This window comes from Danio rerio, chromosome 20 (assembly GCF_052040795.2).
Source record: "Danio rerio strain M-AB ecotype USA chromosome 20, GRCz13ab, whole genome shotgun sequence".
NCBI classification, from domain to species: Eukaryota; Metazoa; Chordata; class Actinopteri; order Cypriniformes; family Danionidae; genus Danio; species Danio rerio.
The window spans coordinates 159,674-182,057 of NC_141040.1; the positions used below are offsets into that span (position 1 = coordinate 159,674).

Genomic DNA, 22,384 nt, shown 5'->3' on the forward strand with positions numbered 1-22,384 from the left:
CCACAGAAATGCCACCGAGCAGGTTAATTTCCCCAATTCTCTCATTTCAGTCTTTGGGAAATCCTCCAGAAGTCTATCAGAGGTAACATTCAGACACATTTACCTCCAAAACCAGCCTTCCAGCTCACAACACCCAGAAAGCAGGACCAGTTCTGCTGTAAATAGCGGAGCGGCAGTGATTCTGCACAGTGTCCATCATGAAGGCTGCAGGACAGCTCTGTGTGCTGGGGCTGATGATGCTGAGCTGGGTCTCGTGGCTCCGCTGTGACCCAGTAGACTCCATGTGCGGCGCGTATTTAAATGGAGACGTCAACATCGCAATCCTGAGCTCAATTCACTCTAAGGTGAGGAACCTTCACCAGCGAACCAGACCACAGCCATTCATCTGCTCTGAGTGAGTATGCACAACACCAAATCATATTATGACATGCTGCTACAGCAAATAAGAAGATATGCATACTAACCAATGCTAAGTTCAGAAATGGAAACCAGGAACATTAAAAACTTTAGTGGTCAAAATGTAACTTAAATGCCTTTTGTTCTCATTAATTAATTATTTGTTCTTAATTAATTTATGTTGTGGACTGCATATATGAATATTATTGAGATTAATTACAACGCTGATTGCATTTTAAACAGCATTTACTATTTGTTTACAGAATTTTGTGCTTTATATATACATATACTGGCACTTTCACATACATGGTATAGTTTAAACATATGTAATAATTTCTGTGATGTGAATTTTATTGAATAATTGAATTAGTATATTTGTACTATGCTTTATGCATGCATGTCAATTGAACAAAATTTATTGCTGTTTAACTATAGTAAATAAGGATGGATGTGTAATGAATTTGCAGTAATCTTTCATATGTAATAAACTTAGACAAGTTCCAAAACTGTCACTGGGATATCTGGGATTGTGAACAAGAGAAGTATAAACAGTCAAATTAAACTGTTAAAATAAAAGAGAAGCAGATCGGTTTGACTGTACAATGGGGATACCTCATACTCCCGGTGCTAAATCATTTGCCGTCAGTATGCAGAGGGGTGATCTGCTGTCAGGCTGCAGGTGGGAGAGAGATTGCTGTATGAGGACTGGGCTACCTGTGAGTGCTCTGAAGGCGGGGAGGGGCTGACAACATCACCCGCTGCTCATCGAAAAGAGAAGGGACAGTACAGTATGGACACATGAGAGTCTAAAAAATCTCAAGTAACACAAAAAGTCGCTAGATTTGCTGCTAAATATAGTGCTAAAGTGGCCAAGTTGGCAGCACTGTGCCCGCCTCTCACTTCTGTTTGTAAACAGTTAACAAAGCTATAATGATGGTGCCTTTTGTTTCTGTGTTTAACATCGAAGGGAACCTTTTTCGCCTCAAATAACATACACATGATGGTATATTTGTGATAAAGCATAATGGTGACATGATTAATGCATTGTTATCATAAACAGCATTCAGGGGTCATACAAGAGCACTAGAAAGACAATCATTAAAAGTCTGCTATCATTGTTTTGAGGATGATCTGATGAACTTTAATGTTTGGTAAAGGTTGATAAAATTCAGAGAGTATTTTGATTATCTGTTTTGGACCAAAGTCAATTCTTCTTCAATTCGTCTTGAAAGAAGGTTAAAAATCTCATTTCATAAGGCACAAGCTCTTTCTTAAGAAAAAACTCAGTAAATCATTCATCTTGAGTGAACTTGATCAGTATAGTGGGTAAGATGATAACTGGTGATGAACCAGTCACAAGGTCGATAGCCTCAACTTCCTGTTCTGTCCAGCAACAAAAGAGGTCTGACCTTCAAATTTTGACCAAAATGGCCCTCGATCAAGGTGATTCTGATAACAGGTGTCCTCTCAGTTATCTGTGTCTGTATCATTAAGTCCCCACACTTATATTAAACTTATTATGTTTGGGAGAATTACTATAAAAATGACAGAGGCAATGAGACTAAACCCTGCCATGCTTCACCTTGCTTTCTGTACAGTGATAAACAACAACACTTTTCCTCTGCTGAACATTAGGGTTAATTAAAGTTAACTCATCAATAGTGAAGAAAAAACTGTTCAAAAACGGTCACCAGAATTAAGCAAGCTCATATTCTTTTTTGCCAGTTTTGATCTGATGACATTTGTACAGTCGCTGGGTGCCATCCACACAGTCGAGGAGATCAACAATTCTAATTTTCTCCCGGGGATTAAGCTGGGATATAAAATCTGTGACCCTTGTGCATCTCCCACCAAAGCACTGCACTGCCTGGAGCATCTACTGGCCATCAACGGATCCTTACCGGCCCTTTTGGACTATTCAGACTTCTGTCCACCATCCAAAGCAATAATGGGAGAAAGATACTCTGAGTTATCCATCGCTATCGCCAAGCTCCTCAGCCTCTACCTCGTTCCTCAGGTAACTTCTGAACTCTCTACCTTATTAAAGTCACATCTACTCTCCACATCTACAATTCCTGCCATTTCTGGCACTCAATCCAGCAACATTTGGATCAATAAGTCCAACTCTCCAATGCACAGGTGTCAGGCTCCTGGAGTTCCTGGAGAGCCACAGCTCTACATAGTTAGCTTTAACCCTAATTAAGTTGGAATTAAACCCTGCTGGGACATGTCCCTGTACTCCGACTCTAACCATTAAATCCCAAACTAAAAATCAAACACTTTTCCTTATGATGGCAAGATTTATTCTATGTGTTCTGTAGGGATTGTGTTTAATTTTTAGTTTGGGACAACTATTGATCTGGCTTCCTTGCTAAGTTAGCAGAATGATTTAGAAATCAGAGTAGCATGTTTTTGGATCTTGATGATTTGATTTTGTCTACAATTTTTGGTAAATTTGTTAATTTTATAATTGTATTTGTCTCCTGTCTAGTGTTTATTCAGTTGTTTTCCTGAAAGGGTATTATCAGTAACTGAAGGAAACACTTGATCTGTCCCCAGGTCAGCACGTCCTCCTCTTCTCCGGTTCTGAGTGATAAACTGCGCTACCCGTCCTTCATGCGTGTGATTCCCAGTGATGTGTACCAGGCTCAGGCGCTGGTCAAGCTCATGTCTCATTTCTCCTGGAACTGGGTCGGTGTCGTGTACGGAGATGATGACTATGGTAGAGGAGCCTATCAGAGCTTCATGGAGGAGTCACAGGGCAAAATATGTGCAGACTTTGAGAAAGTGGTGCCGCACTACTTAGACCAGGTGGATGTAGATAAGTACATCCAAGAAGCTGCAAATGCTATAAGATCATCCTCTGCTAATGTGACGCTGCTCATCCTGAAGCCGCAGCTGGTGGAGAAGCTCTTTAAGGAGATGATCAAGACCAACACTAGCAGAGTCTGGATCGCGAGCGACGCCTGGTCCATGTTTCGCCCACTAACCCAGATGAAGGACATCAACAAAGTGGGCCCAATCTTTGGCTTTTCTTTTTCTTTGGGAAACATTCCAGGGTTTGAAGACTACTTGAGGAACCTGAGGCCAACACCTGGAGGGAAGAACGACTTCATCGAGGAGTACCAGCAGCTGAGGCTGAACTGCTCGCTGTGGCCGTCCAACTGCACCACAGATGATGTGCTGTACGCAGTGGAGCTGAGGGAGGCCTATCGAGAGAGAGTGGCCATATACGCAATAGCACATGGGCTCAGGGAACTATTGAAGTGCAACGACACCACCTGCTCGTCTGAGACCAACTTCCCTCCGTGGCAGGTGAGGATTCTCAGACTCTGTCAGGAAACTCATAATGGTGAGAACGCAGTTGGGGTTAAGCTCAGTGATTAACCATTCATTAGCGTGGGTCAGAGATCTCCAAGACTTCAGCTTTACTTGCCTGTAAAGATGTGACGCTCCCAAAACCACATTACAGAATAAACAATCCAAGTAAGGGCAGGCAGCAAGAATGTGAAAACCATGATAGGCAAACAAACAAGGAATGCTCAGTAATGATGGCCAGGGCAAATCAATACATAGAGAGGATCAAGAGGTACGAATGGCCATTTATAATGGGATGTAATGCAAGTCAGCTGTGAATGAACTCAGCCCCAGAAATGAGGGCTTCTGGGAGTTGTAGTCTGAATGATAAATTGAATGTTGGAGGTAAAATAATTTAACTGCTGAAATATTGACCTCAGATCTTTCAGAGACTTAACGTCTGCAGGAGGGACAAAACAAGTTTGGGCATAAGCCTTGATGTATAAGTTCTCCTTACTGTTTGTTGACGTTAGCATTGTCAAATGACATATTCTGCAGAGTTCTGAACAGCCATGAACGACCACAGGATTGACGTTTAATCCTTGTTTCGCAGCTCGTGGCAAGCATGCGCAGAGTCAATTTCACACTCGACGGCAACTCTTATTTCTTTAATGAAAATGGTGACTTCACGGATGGTTATGATGTCATAATGTGGAAGGAAAATAATGAAGAGAGAATGATTGAGCCTGTGGGGAAATTCCTCATTAAAAAAGGAGATGTGGAAATCTTTAGTGAATACCACTGGATCAATGAAACGGTAAGTGCTGAAGTATTTTAAGCTAACACCTCTGTCCTTCAGTGGAAAGTGCATATTGATGACTGCAGACACTCACACTCCTCCATCCACCAGCTCCTCAGCTCCAGTTGCTCTCAGTTCTGCCAACCGGGAACAGTGAAGAAGCAGTCAAACATCACCTGCTGCTACAAGTGCGTCCCCTGCGATGTGGGATACTACACCAACGCATCAGGTGATCATGCTGATTCAACCGTATGAGCATTTCCCTCTGGGTTCTTACTTAGTCCTTAACTGCTTCAGAGTTTTTTCCATTCAACAAAGTGCACATCACAGGATATTCTGCCATGATTCCAGTTCCACAGAAGCATTTTTAGTTCAAAGGGTAATAAGTGAATTAAGCCTTGTCAAGTATCCCAGCAGACCCACAACATCATCAGACGTTAACCCTTCACACTCTGCTCTTACTGTTGGATGAAGATCAAAGAAGATTGACCACCAGCTGCTCACATTTAGCCATGAAACATCCAATATTAAATTGACCAGTGTTTCAGTTCTGTGGTCTAAACCCTGGATCTAATTTAATAAAGCGTACCCCATTTTTCCTAAGCAGGAAGTGTGCTGTTCTAAGCGTTTCATTCAGAGGTTTGAATGTTAGAGGCCTTGCTTTCAGTTGAGCAAAATGCATTGCAAAATGCATTTGCTGAATAAGGACCAATGCCTAACCTCACTATCTTTGCTTAGTCCCTGGGTCATCACAGCAGAATGAACCGCCAATTACTCTGGCATATCTTTTACAAAATGGATGCCCTTTCAGCCCCAACCCAGCACTAAGAGCACACTATCTCGTGAACTGCCAGTGCTGGAAAAACCCACACACACTATCATTCACAAACACACTTGTATACTACGGCTAATTTAGTTTCTCCAGTTCACCTATAGCATATGGGTTTGTTGGAAGCTAGAGCACCTGGAGAAATCACATACAAAAACACTGGGTATTCATGCACAAACTGAGGCGCCTTCAAGACTGAAATAAAATACAATCTTTTTCAAAAACCGGAAACCTGGGGTGCTGAAATGTCGTTGGGAAAGCTGGCTGTGGGTGGGTTATAGAGATCAAAACAGAGACAGACATCCCAGCACACGATTCAAAGCAGAATCACTGACTTTGCCACTGTTTTTCAGATGTTCACTTAGCAATTTCTGAAACATATGCAACACATTATGGCCTGTAAATGATATCTTAGAAGACTCAAAAAACTTACAGCACCCTTAACATCCCAGTAAGCGAAGTTATGCACTCATAACCACAATTTTTTTGGAAACCCACTGTAGAACAAACGTTATTGATTTTGCAAAACTCAAATCCCAACATTAAGCTAATGACAGTATCTGAGGACAAACTCAGTGCTGAAGGGCTGGTGTCCTGCAGAGTCCAACACCAATCAAAAACCACTGATCATGCTAATCACGGTCTTCCAGACCCTAGAAATCTATAGGCAGGCGTATTGCTAAACTTTGTAGGACACCAGCTTTAGTGGACCCATCGCTGCTAGACTTTAGAATATTAAACATTAGAGCTGCTTTTCTATCTCACATGTCATGACTGTTTGCATGTTTGCTTTTCCAGATCAGTCTGAATGCCTGAAGTGTCCTGACGGGCAGTCATCTCTTAAAGGAGCAACCCAATGTGAGATCGTCAAGGAGCAGTATCTGTTCTGGACGGATGGTTACCCCATAACTCTGTTAGCGGCCACTGCTATAGGCCTGCTTCTGGTGTTGGTTTCGTCCATCCTCTTCTGTGTGCACAGGAACACGATGGTCATCAAAAAGGCGGACGGCACAATGTCAGGGTTCATGCTTCTGGGGCTGACGGCCAGCTTCATCAGCGTGATCATGTTCATCGGCAGACCAAATGAGCATCTGTGCAGAGCACAGCAAGCCGTGTACAGCCTCGGCTTCACCCTGTGTGTTTCCTGCATCCTGGTTAAAGCCTTTCGCACCTTCCTGGCCTTCCTAGTCTTCAATCCACAAAAGCAGCATGAGCTTAAGAAACTCTACAAGCCTCTGATCATCCTGGTCCTGCTGACTGGGGGTCAAGCCATCATCCTACTGTTCTGGCTGATTTTAAAGTCTCCTTACCCAGATCCTCTGTGGCCAGGAAGTGGCTTGATCAAATATGTCATCTGTAATGAAGGCTCTATTGCAGGTTTTGGGGCAATGCATGGCTACATCGCTCTGCTGGCCTTCACCTGTTTCTTTCTTGCGTTTAAAGGCAGAAAAGTCCCGCAGGATTTCAACGAAACCGGAGTCATCATCTTCAGCATGCTGATCCATCTGTTCGTCTGGCTTTGCTTCATTCCCATTTACATTGACAGAAACAGGACAGAGCAGCGGCACATCGTACAGGCCTCAGCCATCCTGGCCTCCAACTACGGCATCATGTTCTGTCATTTTCTCCCCAAGTGTTATGTGGTGCTGTGGGAGCTGTCCGAGAACTCTAGGGCGATTATCCTAGGCAGGCTGACCAGACGCATTAGAGACGAGATGACCAGTGCAGATATTGCTGTAGTCACAGTCTCGGGCATCATCTGTGAAGAAGTATCAGCAGAGATCAGCCCCGTTTCCAAAGATCCTGCCTTAAAATCTGTGGAGTTATTTCATGCAGAGAGAGGCGGTGCAGAGCAGACCGTGACCCACCGTGTGCAGACCAGACGAAGACACATTACTAAATGAATAAACACACAGGGCTTAAACTAAGTTTACATTTTAATAAACTAAAGATTTTTTCCACATAAAGTATTTCTGAATACTCTGGGTGATCAACAAGCAACACATCTCTGAAAAACTGCTAAAATGGTGCTTTTTTATTGTTTTGGTTTTTTATTCAATTTAATTATTATGCAATACCTGAAAGCTGAATAAATAAATATACTTAAATGTAAACTTTGTTAGGATGATATTTGACAAAGATATCATTTGAAAGTCTGGAATCTGGGTCCAAAGAAATTGAAATATTGACAAATCAACTTTAAAACTGTCCAATGGAAATGCTTAGCACATTATTAATCCAAAATCCCAGAGTCACAAATAACTAAATGTTAAGGGACAATTAACTGACAGAACTCTGTTATTAAAACAAATAATTATATTTTAGTCAAACTATATCTAATTAATCCACAGTAACTTAGAATGATTAAGTGGTGTCTTAAACCTTTTATACAGGGTTAGGGTGTCTGTTTTTAAAAGGGAGTCATTTACATATTGTTGTACTAATAGTCATAATAAACTATGTGATCACAATAAATAAAAAAATCAACCAATTTCATGCTGCTGTTGTACAGCTGTTTCTTTACAGACTGTTAAATATGTGTGTATAAACCTCATTAAACTGATTTGAGAGTTGGTCCTTCATATTGTTGTTATTGTCTGCCACTGATTGTCATTCCTGTAAAGCGTTTATAAACCCTGATTAAATCCTCATCTCTGACAGCAGGTTGCAGAAATCACTGACAGAGTCCCGGAGAGGATTTCAGTCCAGAGAAAACTCCTACAAATACTCCTGATCCACGACACGTTTAACTCAGTTTACCCTGTGCTACTGCTGCCAGGACAAAACACACGTCACCAAATGCTTCTCTTGTTTTTCATTGTTAACCCTTTTTACAAAACAATCAAGTCACAGGATTTTTAAGATATATTTTGATTATTATGCATATAACATGGATATATAACACAGAAAGACAACAGACTTTAATTGAATCAGAGTTTATCAGGGGTAAACTCTAATAAGACTTGGTAACCAGCAGGGCATCTTATTAGCCAGATGAGCTTATAGTCTTACGCATGCGCTTTCCTCCTGAAGTGTGAGCATATGTGTGTGTGGGAAAGACTTAAGCTTCAATCCTGTCCTGTCTGTGGAACAAAACAGCAACTGGACAGAAGGTATATAGTCAAATAAATCAAGAAGGCTGGAAAAGCAGACAAAGAATGTACAGTTGAGCTTCATATCTGCGTTCGACAAACCTGCTGAAAAAGAAAGGAGGATCATTCTCTCATCAACATGGGCTGCTCTCCCTCTAAAGGACAACTCTTCAGTAAAAGGCCTGCTTTACCCTCTGGGCCAGCAGAAAGCAAGAAAAACCCCAACCTGCTGTCAGGCGGAGATCAGATTCAGTCCAAAGCAGAGGATTCAGAAGAACTAGCGGAAACAGAGATAGAGGAACCTGCAAAACACTCTGAGGGTAAGAGGCATTCAGTAGATGATGTAGTCTGTGATGCCACAGCAATAGTGCGAGAAGATGCTGCTGAGAAGATTCTGGAGATAATCAGTTCTCATGATGAGCAAAGAGCACAAGAGACTCTCCTAGAACAGCAGGAAGAAGCAGTGGAGGAGAAAAAGACCAGAGAAAAGCAGGTGAAGCGAAAGAAGCAAAGGAAACCCAGACTGAGAAAAAACTCCCATGTGCTGGCCAAAGCGGAGTTTGTACTGATAGCCCACCAGGCAGCCTATGCGTACCTGAACCCCAGCATATCCAAATACGAGGCTCTCCTGGGGCTCCTAGGTCAGGCTGCACAGACCCAGCGCTCTCTACAGACCACGGTGGCTTCGGTAGTCCTCCACTTCGAGGAGATCAACCAGGCTCTGGAGGACCTGGCTGCTGACGGCGAGCAGCTGCTGAGGGAACACGGACACAACATGACATGGCCCGCTTCTCTCAAAGACTATCCCCCTACAGCAGCCAATGGCCAGACCGGCTCCCCGCTGCCATCCGAGCTGCTGCAGCAGATGCTCCTCCACTCCACAGTGAACATGGCCTCGATGGGAGACTCTGTCAGATGCCGGAGCGACTCGGCCCTACAGGAACTAGCCCAGTACTTTGGCTCCATGTCTGAGCTCATAGGAGAGAAGCTTCTGGCTAAACGTGCGGCTGAGGAGCGCCTGAAGCAGGTCCTGTGCCATGTGGAGGCAGCTGCCTTCAGAAAGCCTGGTCCTGAGGACTCTGCACTCCACAGTGAGGACAGCGGCATCGGTGCCGAGAACGACTGTCAGAATGGGTCAGAGCGACAGCGTCGCAGCAGGGGGAGTTCAGGATCAGGAGCAAATGCTGGAATAACATCTGCCTTCAACAATAGTGCATCTCTAGACCAGCAGCACGCCAGTGAGCCAGTTTCAGAAGATGATGAGGATGATGAAGAGGATGATGAAGATGCAGAACCCGAGGAGGAAGCCAGTGGCAAAGATGAGCTGGAGGTGCAAGAGGACAAGAAGATTGAGACAACGTGTGGCTTTTCTGAAGCACACACCAGCCGTCCTGCTTTCCAGGGTGGGCTTCAGGAACCAGCCAAGGCCAGCTATCTGAAGAGGAAAATCAGACGGCCGAAAACAGCAGACAACAACACTTTACAGATGAAACCAAAGCACCGCCATTTAAGAGGACCAAAGCGCTCTCAATCTGCAGAGTGTTTGTGCAGCGAAGAGAAAGACTCAGATCCTCATGAGAAACTGGGATATCAGAGAAACCAGCACGCACAGCACTGGAGGAGGAAAAACTGTTTACCGGAAGGCCGTGTTCGGTCAAAGATCAGAGGTGGTTCATCAGGGGCACCCAGTGCAGACAGATACTACGGCCTTCAGTATGGCAGCAAAGGGCCTTTCAGAGCAGCTCCACCCAGCTCTCCTCCGACCTTTACTCCAGAGCCACCGGGGCGAAATGCTGTCAGGAGGCTCATCAACACTTTCAGCCAAGGAGTGGAGGACAGTTCAAGACAACGCCTTTTAGACCAAAGACCAGTAAGGGCCAGAGGCCACAAGAAATGCAGTCTGCCACTTCTGCAGAACAGCAGAGCAGCGCTGACCACCGGTGCCGACCTACATCTGCTGTCTGACAGACCTGAGATCCTGGACCTGGACAGCCTCCCGCCTCCGCCTCCAGAGATGCTCATGGACAGCTCGTACAGCAGCAGTGCTGGACCATCTGCTGAAGAAGGGCCTCATGATGTGCAATGCCGAGGTCAGCGCACTCTGACCCAGAGACAGCCTGTGCCACTCAGCCGGGCCAACGTGCAGCGCTGCTCCATCAGCTCCTCTCGGCCTTCGAGACAAGATGCTTTCCTGGGCTCCAGCATTGAGCGGGATTATACACAGGTGACAGAGGGAGAGAACGCGTCGCTGTACACCAAGTGTTATCCTCCAACCACTCCACCAGTCTCCAGGACACGGCTCCCACCCTCATGCCCCAGTGTGCACCACGCAGTGCCGAGTCCCCCATCCACAACCTGGCCCCCCAATGGGAGGTGGACTCCATCTGCAAAACCACACACACTTCCTCCTGGCTCACAGTCTTATTTAGAGGCCCGGGCCAAGTTTTGTCAGGAGAACCAACCGTGGCCCCCCTCATGCACATCCACACTTCCCCGGCCATGGGGAGATCCAGCCAGAGGGAGGGTGTCAATGGGACACCTCCAGCCATCAGGTCACTGCCCACAGGCCCACAGCGAGCCACTGCCGGACATCAGAGCGCAGGAGGGGCTGATCGAGGACGCCTCAGACTCCACTAGCGATGGGTGAGTGTCCTCCATTACTGAAATATCACACATCTGCATATCACGATATCTGCCGGTGAGGGATTTAAAGCAAACACAACCAAATGAATGCTTAGAGATGACCAAGCAGTGTTATAAGGAAGAAACACTGAAGAATGCAAGAACAACTCAGCCATTGACTTACATGCAGAATCAAAAACACTGTGCAAGTCACTGTCTGTTTTTATTCCAGCATTCTTCAGCATCTCCCTTTGTGCTCAACAGAAGAATGATGAAAATGAGGAAATGATGTCAGAAGGTTCAGTTTTGGTTGACCTGGCCCTTTAAGAAAACAATAAGAGTGTAAAGAATACCTGCACTCTGCTTTGGCTCACCTGGTTGTTCTTGGTGTTTTCAGGCTGATAGAGCTGCAGTATAGGCCGTGGGGTCCAGTAACAAACACAAATACTCATGACTGTAACTGAGTAGTGTTTCTCAGGAATTGTAATTGACTAAGTAGTTTAATAAATGTGTACGTTTACTTTCTCTTGAGCACAGTTTACTGCAGTATCTATACTATACAAATATATACAAACCCCTCACAAAAATGCCAACTGGGCTGGCAGAACCAGGGCCGGCAGTGTTCTTGCTGTGGGGCTCACAGTGCTAACCACTGGGCCGCCGCGCCGCCCGATCAATGGTAAAGGAGGAGAATTGGGGAGGAAGGGGGGTTTCTTCCAAACAAAGATAAAGTGGACTGAAAACTGTGGTTAATTATAGTAGCTTAGGGCTCGTATGATTGGAAGATAATGATTAGCTAATACAAGACCGGCCGTGATAAATCATAAGCACATGATCCTCTCGAAATTAGTTTATAAACAAACTTCACATATTGTTTTGTCTATAGGGATTAGAGAAATCAGTCCTGTGATTCCCGTCCAATCAAATCACACATAGAAGGTAAATCACCTCATACTGAACTACCTCAAGACATGAGGGATTTAGAATTGCAGCAACTGTTTGTCAATCCTACGTCAAACCTAAGATCAACCAAATATCAACGTCTAATGATGGTACAGCTTGGCGTTGTGTGGACGTTACCACTATGACGTCTGTCAGATGTTGGATTTTGGTTGCCAGACCTGATGAATAAATGTCAGTATGTGACGTCAGTGTGATGTTGGGTGAGGATGTTGACTCAGTGTTGGATTTTGGTCACTTTCCAAATATCATCATCATTTGACGTCATTATTGGGCATTAAAGCAGTGTTGTCCTCAGATAATAGTACTTTTGATTTTTCAGCACTCTGTCCAGCTCTGGCTATAGCAGCGACGACACGTATTTAATCATCATTATAATATTTAATAAGTCAAGTAAAACTTGACTGTTCACATTCATAAACAGCAGTGACGTTTCCTTTTTACCTGAAGTAATATCAAACATATCTCGGTCATTATTAATATTTTTAAAATATTGAATCACATATCACACATTCAGATATATTGCGTATCTCATTTGTCTTCAACATCACCCAGCTCTACTTCCTCTATATATAAGCCATGCGATGACACAGGTGTGATTAGGTTGAGGATTTAGAGTGGGTGGCCTACAGACACACAGAACAGACGCAGCTGCTGAGAGACAGGTGGAGGACCGCTGAGCTGCATTAGTCAACTGGGTTTTTGTGTTAATACAGACACTACATCAGCTAGTTCAGGGCTCACCAAACTTGTTCCTGGTGGTCCGGTGTGAAAGCTGAAAACTATTAAGCTCCATGATAGGATAGTTACAGGCGTCCGGCTTCCCTCAAAACATCTTCTGTGTTTAACACAAGACAGACATTCACACAGGTAAAAGGGAGTAATGATGACAGAATCGGCTGAGCGATCTCTCCACTGTACTGTGATGATGGGTGATGCACTGAATGCATTTCTGTGAAGATGAACATGTTATTCTCAAACAAACATTCTGACTGGATGAGTTGAGTCAGGGCTGACAAACACACAGCGCTGAACCACAGTTTATTAATGCCCGTACACTAATAACAGCAGAGTCAAACACACAGCGCTGTACAGGGATGTCCTCAAACATGCTCAATCCAGCCAGAGTGATCGCTCAAACCGTCAAGACCAAAATAAACACAGACAGAAAATCCAGTGTATAACAGTGCTTTATTGTTCAATCAGAACACACTGCTGATTTATTAAAGACTACTCTAGCACTGAAGAGCTGCAGATATAGATATATTGAGTTATAATATTGTAATCATCCTGAGAAAGAGAATCCACAATCTCTGTCGATTACACTGCCCTATAATTAAAGATATGAACAGCAGAAATACCCTGTAAGAGCTTGATATTTATGGCAGAATATATACATGATTATTAATAAGATTGGCAAATTAAATGATTTAACAGTTCAGTTCAGGAAGGCAGTGTTACGAGACTCAAGTTATGCCAACATATCTGACAGTATTGTTCTGCTGATACACACACACACACCACACACACACACACACACACACACACACACACACACACACACGTTTACTTCGGGAAGTCAGGGGAAACCCAGAGGAACAACACTTTGTCTGGTCGTGTCTGTAATGTGCTGACAGTGTGCATCTCTAATAAGCTGCTGCTGAATGGTCAGTGAACTGTACTGAGTTGCTCAGGAAGAGCCTGTTCTGTCTGTCTGGATATTGCTCATGACTGTAGGTTAAAGACTTATCATGTTGTGATCATGAATAGAAGCAGAGGAACACAAGAGAAAGAGAAAGATGTCAGCTGTGTGTGTGCTGAGAGTTTAATCTGTGCAGCTCAGGCTAATCCTGCAGATTACCATCAGACAACACTGACAACAACCACTCACCTGTGCTGACGACGAGGAGGAGGAGGAGGAGGAGGAGGAGGAGGAGGAGGAGCATGGCCTACATACTGTACACCTCTCCCAGTCTGTCCATACATCCATCATCTCACTGTCCATCAGTCCTTTTCTCTGTCTGTCTGTCTATTGGTCTAAGCGTCTGTCCATCCAAATTTCTATCATCTATCTATCTATCTATCTATCTATCTATCTATCTATCTATCTATCTATCTATCTATCTATCTATCTATCTATCTATCTATCTATCTATCTATCTCAATCTCAGTCTATCCCTGAGTCTATCTGTCTTTCTCTTCATCTCTCTTGAAAGCACAAATGGTATTTGATTAATTAATAAACAGATTAGAAAAGCACATGTGGTGTCGTGTGGAGCAGAGGGACAGATCTCTGAAAAATAAAGATGTTGCCGTCATTTACTCTCGCTCAAGTGGTTATAAACATTTATCAGCTTCCTTCATCTGTTGAACACTGAAGCAGATCATTTAAAGAAAGCTGAAAACCTGTAACCATTGACTTCCACTGCATTTTTCCCAGTGGATGGTTACAGGTTTTCATCTTTCTTTAAAATGCCATCTGTAGTGTTGAACAGGGGAAAGAAACTGGGGAAGGTTTAAACGTACCTGAGGGAGAGGACACAGTGAGTAAACTTATTTATTTGGGCTGAACTGACTGGTAAACAGTCCTAAACGCAGCATTAGATCCCACTGAACATGATCCTTTCACATATGTGTTATGAAATCTCTTCAGCTTATATTAGATCCCTGCAGACCGGATGCTGAACTCCTCTTTACGTGTTGAGCTCAGCTTCATCAGGGTTGCAGGACTCGTTGCTGAACTGTGAGAAGTTTACTTCTGTTAAATCTACGGCATAAAGCCTTTACCGGCCCGGCAGTGTTGTTTGTCTGGATGTTTCCTGAGGTTCTGTTTGTGTGTTTCCCACAGGACGAGGCCTGAATGTGAGCCGGAGCCGGCAGACTCTCACCTGAACACACTCCAGCCGCAGCAGATTGCAGATTAGCTGGATTACAGACCTGAGCCGGGATATATCGGGAAACATTTCCAGAGAAATATCAGCACCACAATGCTCACAGGAGCTTTAGAGAGTGTGCATTCGCCTCTGTGTCAATCTGTTAAGCTCATGTTTACTTCTCTATCTATAGCGGGATCTGTCTATTGATTTCTAATGTTTAACACCAGATCAAGCGTCAGTCAGATACACTCTGCCTTTCCCAGACTCATCTCACTGTACTCACTGTTCAACACACTGTATTACTGAGACACCATCAATAATAAACTAGAACACTCCTAATCTCTTATGAGTGTCTTGTGAATCTGTATTCGTGCGTTTAAGTGGAAGATGATTGTTATTATTAATGTTTTAGCACTGTACTCGACTGCAGAAGACAAAGTCAACCATTTAACACACCCAGGCTTGTTTCACTGTCTTTGTGAGGACATTAGAGACGTTCACTGTGTCTCTATGAGGTTTATAAGTATATACGTATTATATAATGTTAATCAAATGAAGGAGCGCATATCTGCTGTATATCAGAATGCAGATGAGCCTAAAACCAAATGAGTTGTTCTTGGATATCTGCTGCCGCCTGGTGGAGGTGTTAGTCTCCTACAATGACCCTTGATTTCTTCATGTCTCAGGTGTTATTGGGTTTTGTAAATGTCAGTCAATGAAATAGGGCTTCTTTCTTCTAATACAGTGTTTGGATCAGAGGTGTCAAAGTCAATTCCTGAAGGGCCACAGCTCCAACCCGTAGCTACTGCATATTCTCCACATACAGTACACACACACACAAACACACACACACACACACACACACACAAACACAAACACACACACACACACACACACACACACACACACACACACACACACACACACACACACACACTAAAGTGAATGATCTTCCAGTCGACAGCATCAACACTGAATAAAGCTTTTATTGAGCTGGAGTCAAATGAACACAGCGAACATCTACTGAGAGCTCCAGATCTGCTGGACTTACAGAACCAGAGGAGCAACAGGAACTGCACGCCTCATCACACTGCAGAGGAACATGCCGGAGCAGACAGCAGGACTGAGTGTGTGTGTTCTGGCGTCTGGTCATTATGTGTGTGTGTGTGTGTGTGTGTGTGTGTGTGTGTTTGTGTGTGTGTGTGTGTGCGTGCGTGCGTGTGTGTGTGTGTGTTTGAAGCAGTGTTGTTGTCTGCAGTTTGGTTTGAGTTTAGCACAGAAGCAGAAGATGAAGGAAACCAGCTGAAACACACACACACACACACACACACACACACAGTTTGTGTCACCCAGAGTGTGCTGATGCTCTGTCCTGCTGTCTGTGTGTGTGTGTGTGTGTGTGTCTGTCTGTTTATCTGTGTAAGTGTTTGAGAGTGTGCAGAGTGTCTAACAGTGTGTGTGTGTGTGTGTGTGTGTGTGTGTGTGTGTGTGTGTGTGTGTGTGTGTGTGTCGAAGTACGAGTGTGCCTTTATTTACATGCGTGTGGTTGTGTGTGAGAAACCGCTCACAGTGTGCTGGTGTGTGTGTGTGTGTGTGTGTGTGTTTGTGTGTGTGTTCAGGATGCATCTGACGGCACGTGCTCCTCGAAGCCCTCGCTCTCCCGCACCAGCGCCCGCTCCAGGATGACGCGTCCCTCTTTGTAGCGCTGGCTGTCCTCGGTGGCGAACTCATAGATCCAGCCCAACTTACTGTTGCAGTTCTTACAGCTGACGTCCCGCACCATGTGTCTGCCCGTCAACATGACGCGGTCCTGCACCTCACTGTACTGCAGGTTCACCACCTGAACACACACACACACACACACACACACACACACACACACACACACACACACACAATACCAGAGCTTTATATTATTTGCTCATTAAAAGTCGGTCTCATGTCATGGGCTGCTGCTGGCCACTGGAGGGCGCTTTTTCAGACACAACCACACACACTGACGCTCACTAACCCCGCCCCTCACAGTGACATCACTCACTATATTGAGCGCAGTGTGTCTGACATTGCATCTCTGTGATATGCGTCTCAGCTTGCATCATCAAGACTGCATGCAGATTCTACAGTGCTGAAATGAAATGCGCTGTTTTCCTCCATCTGGCAACCCGGGTGCTGTTATACACAGGTAAGCTGGCAGACGCGGGTTATAGAGAGCAAAGCAAACACACTGAACACACGAAGCAGAATGTCTGACCTCAGCATTGCTCTTCACTGACACACATATGATCACCGAGCTCGATTCTCAAACACCTGACCACAAACTGTGGATACTGAAGAATGTACACGCTGCACCTTTAAGTGAACAACGGCCGATCGCTTCACTAGAACAGAGCATCACGCATCACGTAGAGTCATCTAAAGCTGCGTCTGTGCTGGAGCTACTGTATATCAGTCATGACATTTACTCATGAAAGGAGAATTTGCTTGTTTTCATGATCAGACTAGGCTTTAATTTAAAGTGAAAGCATTTCTTTGGTGTGTTTTACACATGCTGCTGTGTTTGTGACAGTACGCCACTGAAGCAGAGACTCGTCTAGTGTTATTCAGCTTCATTAACTGGAGATCTATCTGTGATGATCTGTAGCTCAGGCTTCAGCATGGTCATGTTCACACAGTGCTGTACGCATTCATCCATATTTAACTTTCATCTTCAGTTGATCTTCTGTTAGAGGCTGCATCACAGAAAAATGACTTGATCAGGTGAATTTGCTGAACAGGACCCGTTTCTGCACCAAGCACATTCACACCTGTTTTCTAGAGACTTTCTGTGAGTTTTCTGAAATATGTTCATCATCAGGCGTCCTTCACCTCTTGCCTGAGTTTATCACATTAGGGCTGTCAGGTGAAGCTCATGCCGCCTCTACAATATTCAGATCTGGACTCTGTGCAGGCCATTTCATCAATGTCTGTTTCATCAGTGCTCTGTCCTTCTCAAAGTATGATTTCACTGCATCGTCATATACTGCATTAAATATAGCTGTGACGTGTGTGTGTGTGTGTGTGTGTGTGTGTGTGTGTGTGTGTGTGCTGCTGAAGCTGACCTTGTTGAAGAGGAACGCGCGGCCGGTGGCGCCGGTGAAGCGTGTGGAGATCAGCTCTGAGCGGTTGGTCAGAATCGTGTCACAGTTAGCACAGGAGAACAGACGCGTCCCACCGATGTGGTCCAGGAAGATTCGACCCATCGCAACTCTGAAACACACACACACACACACACACACACACGTTTAGTATGTCACCATGACAATCACACCATAGCATGAAGACAGCATGAAAAAACAGATAAAGATACACACACACACACATACACACACACACACACACACACACACACACACACACCAGCTAAACACACTGAGGTAAAGTCGAGAAAAAGAGGGATGAAGGTGAATAAATATTAAAAGTGAACCCATATCAGCAGTGAGTGACTATAGAGCAGAACACTGCTGACAGTCAGTTAATTATCAGTGTTGATGTTGATCTGGGCTTCAGGCGGGTCAGACGGAATATTCACAGTACTGTAAACAACACAGCGAGCGCAGCACACGCTGACACTGAGAACTAATGAGCGAATATACAACAACTTCAGCTCAATATTAACATTACACACACATCAGACACACACTCACACACTCACACACACACACACACACACACACACACACACACACACACACACACACACACACACGCACACACACATCGGCAAACAAGCGCGCACAGACGCATGAGCAGTCGCCGTGTGTGGACTAGTGTAGAGAGAGCAGTTCTGCGGTTCAGATTATCATCAGAGTGATGAGCCTTCTCTAACTGAATGTGTGAAGACCGTGTGACCGTGATCTCACCGTTTCTGTCGCCTGTTTTCAGAGAAATCGAGCAGATTCGCTTCTCTCCCCGTTTGTCTGACAGCCTCACACGAAAACGGTTTGTCAACATCCGGTATGGAGCTCCGCGCGTGCGCACATCACACGTGCCCGGACACTATGGCAACAAGCCTCATTAACCCATTGTGGCCGAGTCTGTTGCGTTAATAATGCTGCTGTTGTTGTTGTTGTTGTTGTTGTTGTTGTTGTTGTTTTTGTTGTTGTTGTTGTGCAAGAAATTTTACTTTTAAATTGGAAAATAAATAGATTTTATTGAAATGACAATGTCACATGACCACATCAGTTCACATGCTTCCTGCCAGATGTCAGAGGTGTGGATCTGTTATAATGGCACAATCCCCAGCAAACATATCTGTTTTTAATAGATATTTAATAGAGGTCTAACAGAACCAGTCTGGCCATTCTCCTCTGGCCTCATCAACAAGGCATTTGCGCCCACAGGACTGCCGCTCACTGGAGATCTCCTTGTGTCGGAGCATTCTCTGTAAACCCTAGAGATGGTTGTGCGTGAAAATCCCAGCAGATCAGCAGTTTCTGTGGGCGGTGAGGTTCTGGCTCTGGTCTTCAGCAGAGAGCTCAGTGATTGGACAAGACTGAAATCCTCCACCTGTATCCTGAAGGACAGGCGTCACACACTGATGGAGCTGTCACCCACTGCTGATGAACTGCAGACCTCCACTGGTTTAGACCTAGTCCCTGAGCGAGCCGGATTTCCCCAGATTTGCGTCAGTCGCTGGAGTTCTGGCTTTGTCTCGGTGCTGTTTTGGTTGTGGGGTTGTGCCGGTGGAGCTGCTCTTCAGTGGACCGGGTCAGTTTGAGCTGAAACTACACCAGCACCCCTCCGCTATTCTGCTGAACATGTCCCACACGCACACCAGATTTCAGTTTCATCTGGCTTTATCTGCCTGTTCACTCTTGGCTTTGAGTTTTACAGTGTGGAGTAGGGCTGTCAAACTCAGATCCTGGAGGGCCGAAGCCCTGCACAGTTCAGTTCCAGCCCTGCTCCAACACACTCACCTGTAGGTCTCAAACAAGCCTGAAGAACTCCATTAGTGTGATCAGGGCTGTTTCATTAGTGTTGGAACTAAAGTGTGCAGAGCTGCGGCCCTCCAGGAACTGAGTTTGACACCTGTGCTGTAGTGCTATAGAAATAAAGATGACTCGACTCACGTCCACCTTTCTTTATCACGGGGATAACTAACTGAATTCCTCAACATTTTGTGAGAATCTTTATTTTTAGGGAATAACTCAGTATTGGCCTCTTGTCTTCTCAGCAGTTTGTGCTGGACAGATTCAGCTTCAGCTTGATTGTCCCTGCAGCAGAGCTGGAGCCAGACTGATGTACAGCCCAGGCCTAGTCTTGTGTCCCTGTTGTTCCTGATGCGTCCAGCAGGGGGTGACAGACACAGACAAATAGTACACTTGATTAAAATGTGAAGTAAATGCAGCAGTTGGAAAATCACACAGTGTGAGGCTCATACTAACACAGTACAGCCTCCTCCTGCTGGACCCCTCTAGAAGAACAGGGCTGTAAAACTCTGTCTTCAGAGAGCTTGGGGCGGCTAAAGACCTGGAGCAAGGCAAGTGTAGTGCTCTGAGTGCTCAGTGTCAGACTGCATGGACTGCAGATCTACTAGAACATGTGTGGAGGTCTCTCCAGAACCTGGCTCGAGGCCTCTAGGGTGAGGGCCACTCCTGCCAGTGTTAGCCCTTGATGACAGAGATAACTCCACTGGTGCCTCTTCACCATTACCCTGCACTCCCTGACTGCTCTCAACCCTCAGACCATCAGCCAGGAGGGATGATTGGGGTCAGTCCTGCTGCCTCTGGTCTGCTCCCCGTGAGTGAGCCCTTTACCACCAACGAGCATTCCTCAGGTGAAGGAGTGTTCTGCAGGTGTCCAGACCCTCAGTGTGAACATCAGATCTCCTCATGATGGTCCAGCAAGGCTGACTGCTGCTCAAGTTCCTGCACTGTCAGGATGATGAACGCACCGCTCTCGAGACCCTCAATGAAGAACATACAGCCGCCCTAGTGTTTATCAAAATCAAATCCTGTATATCTGTATTATAATATATTCACAGGGCAGTCTGAAACGTCTCGGCCAATCTTCCATCAGTTGTCCTGCGTGATCAATCCCTTCAGCATCACACCGACTCAGTGAAGTACACAAGGCTCAACAGCAGTAAGCAAGCGGTGATCAGATCAGATCAGGAAAGTTAGTTATAGAGTAACCAGCAGTGTAATGTTCAGCAGCTTGTGAACGACACATAATCGTGTGCTGATTTAGTTTCTTAAGGGCCTACTCACAGACTCAATGACAGACAAGTCATCCGCTGCCTTTACTTGTGCTGGAAGGCGATTAGTGATGAGAGTAAAGGCTTAATCGCAATATAATGTTTACATGTCAGGAGCAGAGCTCAGTCCTGTTTGCATGCAGTTTACAGTATTCTGTAAGCGTTCACACCACTGAGTCGTGATGTCCGCTCCAGTGCTGCTGGGTTTGTGTGCGCTGGTCACGCTCTACACACTGGTTGTGGATGAAGGAGCAGAGAGGGTCATTTAGCTCTGAGTTCATTGACTCTGAGTGGAGGGAAAGGTTCAGAATGTGCCGGATGTCTTTCATAAAGCCGTGTCCACTAGTTGGTCACTGAATGAGTCCAGGAGATGTTTCCGCTCGTGCACAAGCAGTCAAACTCATGTGTATTTATTCTGTAATGCATGATACTGAGGGCACCTTCAGTTATAGTGACTAATGAGAACAGAGCGAGACCGGGACCTGCTTCAACAGCGACTCACTGAAGGTCAGCTGGACCATCTTCATCAGCACTTGAGCTGAAGGGCGGACTTATACTTCTGCATTGAGTGACCGAGTGTCTTGCTTTATACCTCTGCGTCATCTGTGTGTTGCTCCATAATCAGACTCCCTAGGCTGGCGGGGGGTTTTAGTTCCTCTGTGTTGCGTTTACACTGGAAATGCGTGAAATGCTAATTCAGAAATAGCTCAAACTCACACTCAGTCAAGGAAGGAAGAGGTTGGAAGTGTTGAACATGCAACAACTTTAATCATAAATTAAACACAGAACACAAATCTCCATCTGAAGCTCCTCAGCAGACTCAAGACTCATCAAAGTTGCCATGAAGTCTGAGTTAAGATTGTGCTTTTTTCCTCTCACATGGTGTATATCCACTGGAAACTCCTGAAATCAGAAACAAAATGTAGGACGGTGCATGATTTCAGTCTTTAGTAAATGATTGGATTGCTGGAAGATGGGACGGGTTGGACAAAGGCCTGGTTTTAGAGCACAATAAAGTCCTGCACAGTGGCCAGAGGGATTTTGAGCCATTTTTCTCCAGAATAGTTCTCAGGTCACTTTGTGATGCTGCACAGCAGCCCAAAGTGCTCAATAATATTTAGATCTGGGTACTGTGCAGGCCATGGGAGATGTTCAGCTTCACTGTCATGTTCATCAGACCGCTCTGTCTCCAGTCCTGCTGTGTGTACTGCTGCATCATCATCCTGACACATGGCACTGCCTTCAGGACATGTTTGACCCATTGGGTCACATGTTCCT

The 22,384-nt window shown here is 45.1% G+C and overlaps 3 protein-coding genes across 4 annotated transcripts; 2 read left to right on the plus strand and 1 right to left on the minus strand.

Annotated features, from left to right (window-relative positions):
• Positions 1-145: 145 nt before the first annotated feature.
• On the plus strand, positions 146-7,817 carry olfcb1 (olfactory receptor C family, b1). Of its 2 annotated transcripts, none has more exon segments than NM_001199968.4 (6): positions 146-394; positions 2,122-2,413; positions 2,956-3,711; positions 4,307-4,510; positions 4,604-4,721; positions 6,120-7,268. In NM_001199968.4, coding segments are annotated over 6 exon segments (2,673 nt in total). In that variant the 5' UTR covers positions 146-197; the 3' UTR covers positions 7,226-7,268.
• pcare2 (photoreceptor cilium actin regulator 2) lies at positions 7,376-15,215 on the plus strand. Its single transcript, XM_087297956.1, has 2 exons — positions 7,376-11,056; positions 14,844-15,215. The coding sequence occupies exons 1-2, from the start codon at positions 8,553-8,555 to the stop codon at positions 14,917-14,919; spliced, it is 2,580 nt and encodes an 859-aa protein (XP_087154082.1). The 5' UTR covers positions 7,376-8,552; the 3' UTR covers positions 14,920-15,215.
• Positions 15,216-15,839: 624 nt separating this feature from the next.
• Positions 15,840-18,863, minus strand: ypel5 (yippee-like 5). The gene is given in 3 exon segments (NM_001326453.2): positions 15,840-16,711; positions 17,970-18,117; positions 18,771-18,863. Coding segments are annotated over 2 exon segments (366 nt in total). The 5' UTR covers positions 18,111-18,117; positions 18,771-18,863; the 3' UTR covers positions 15,840-16,486.
• Between the last annotated feature and the right edge of the window lie 3,521 nt (positions 18,864-22,384).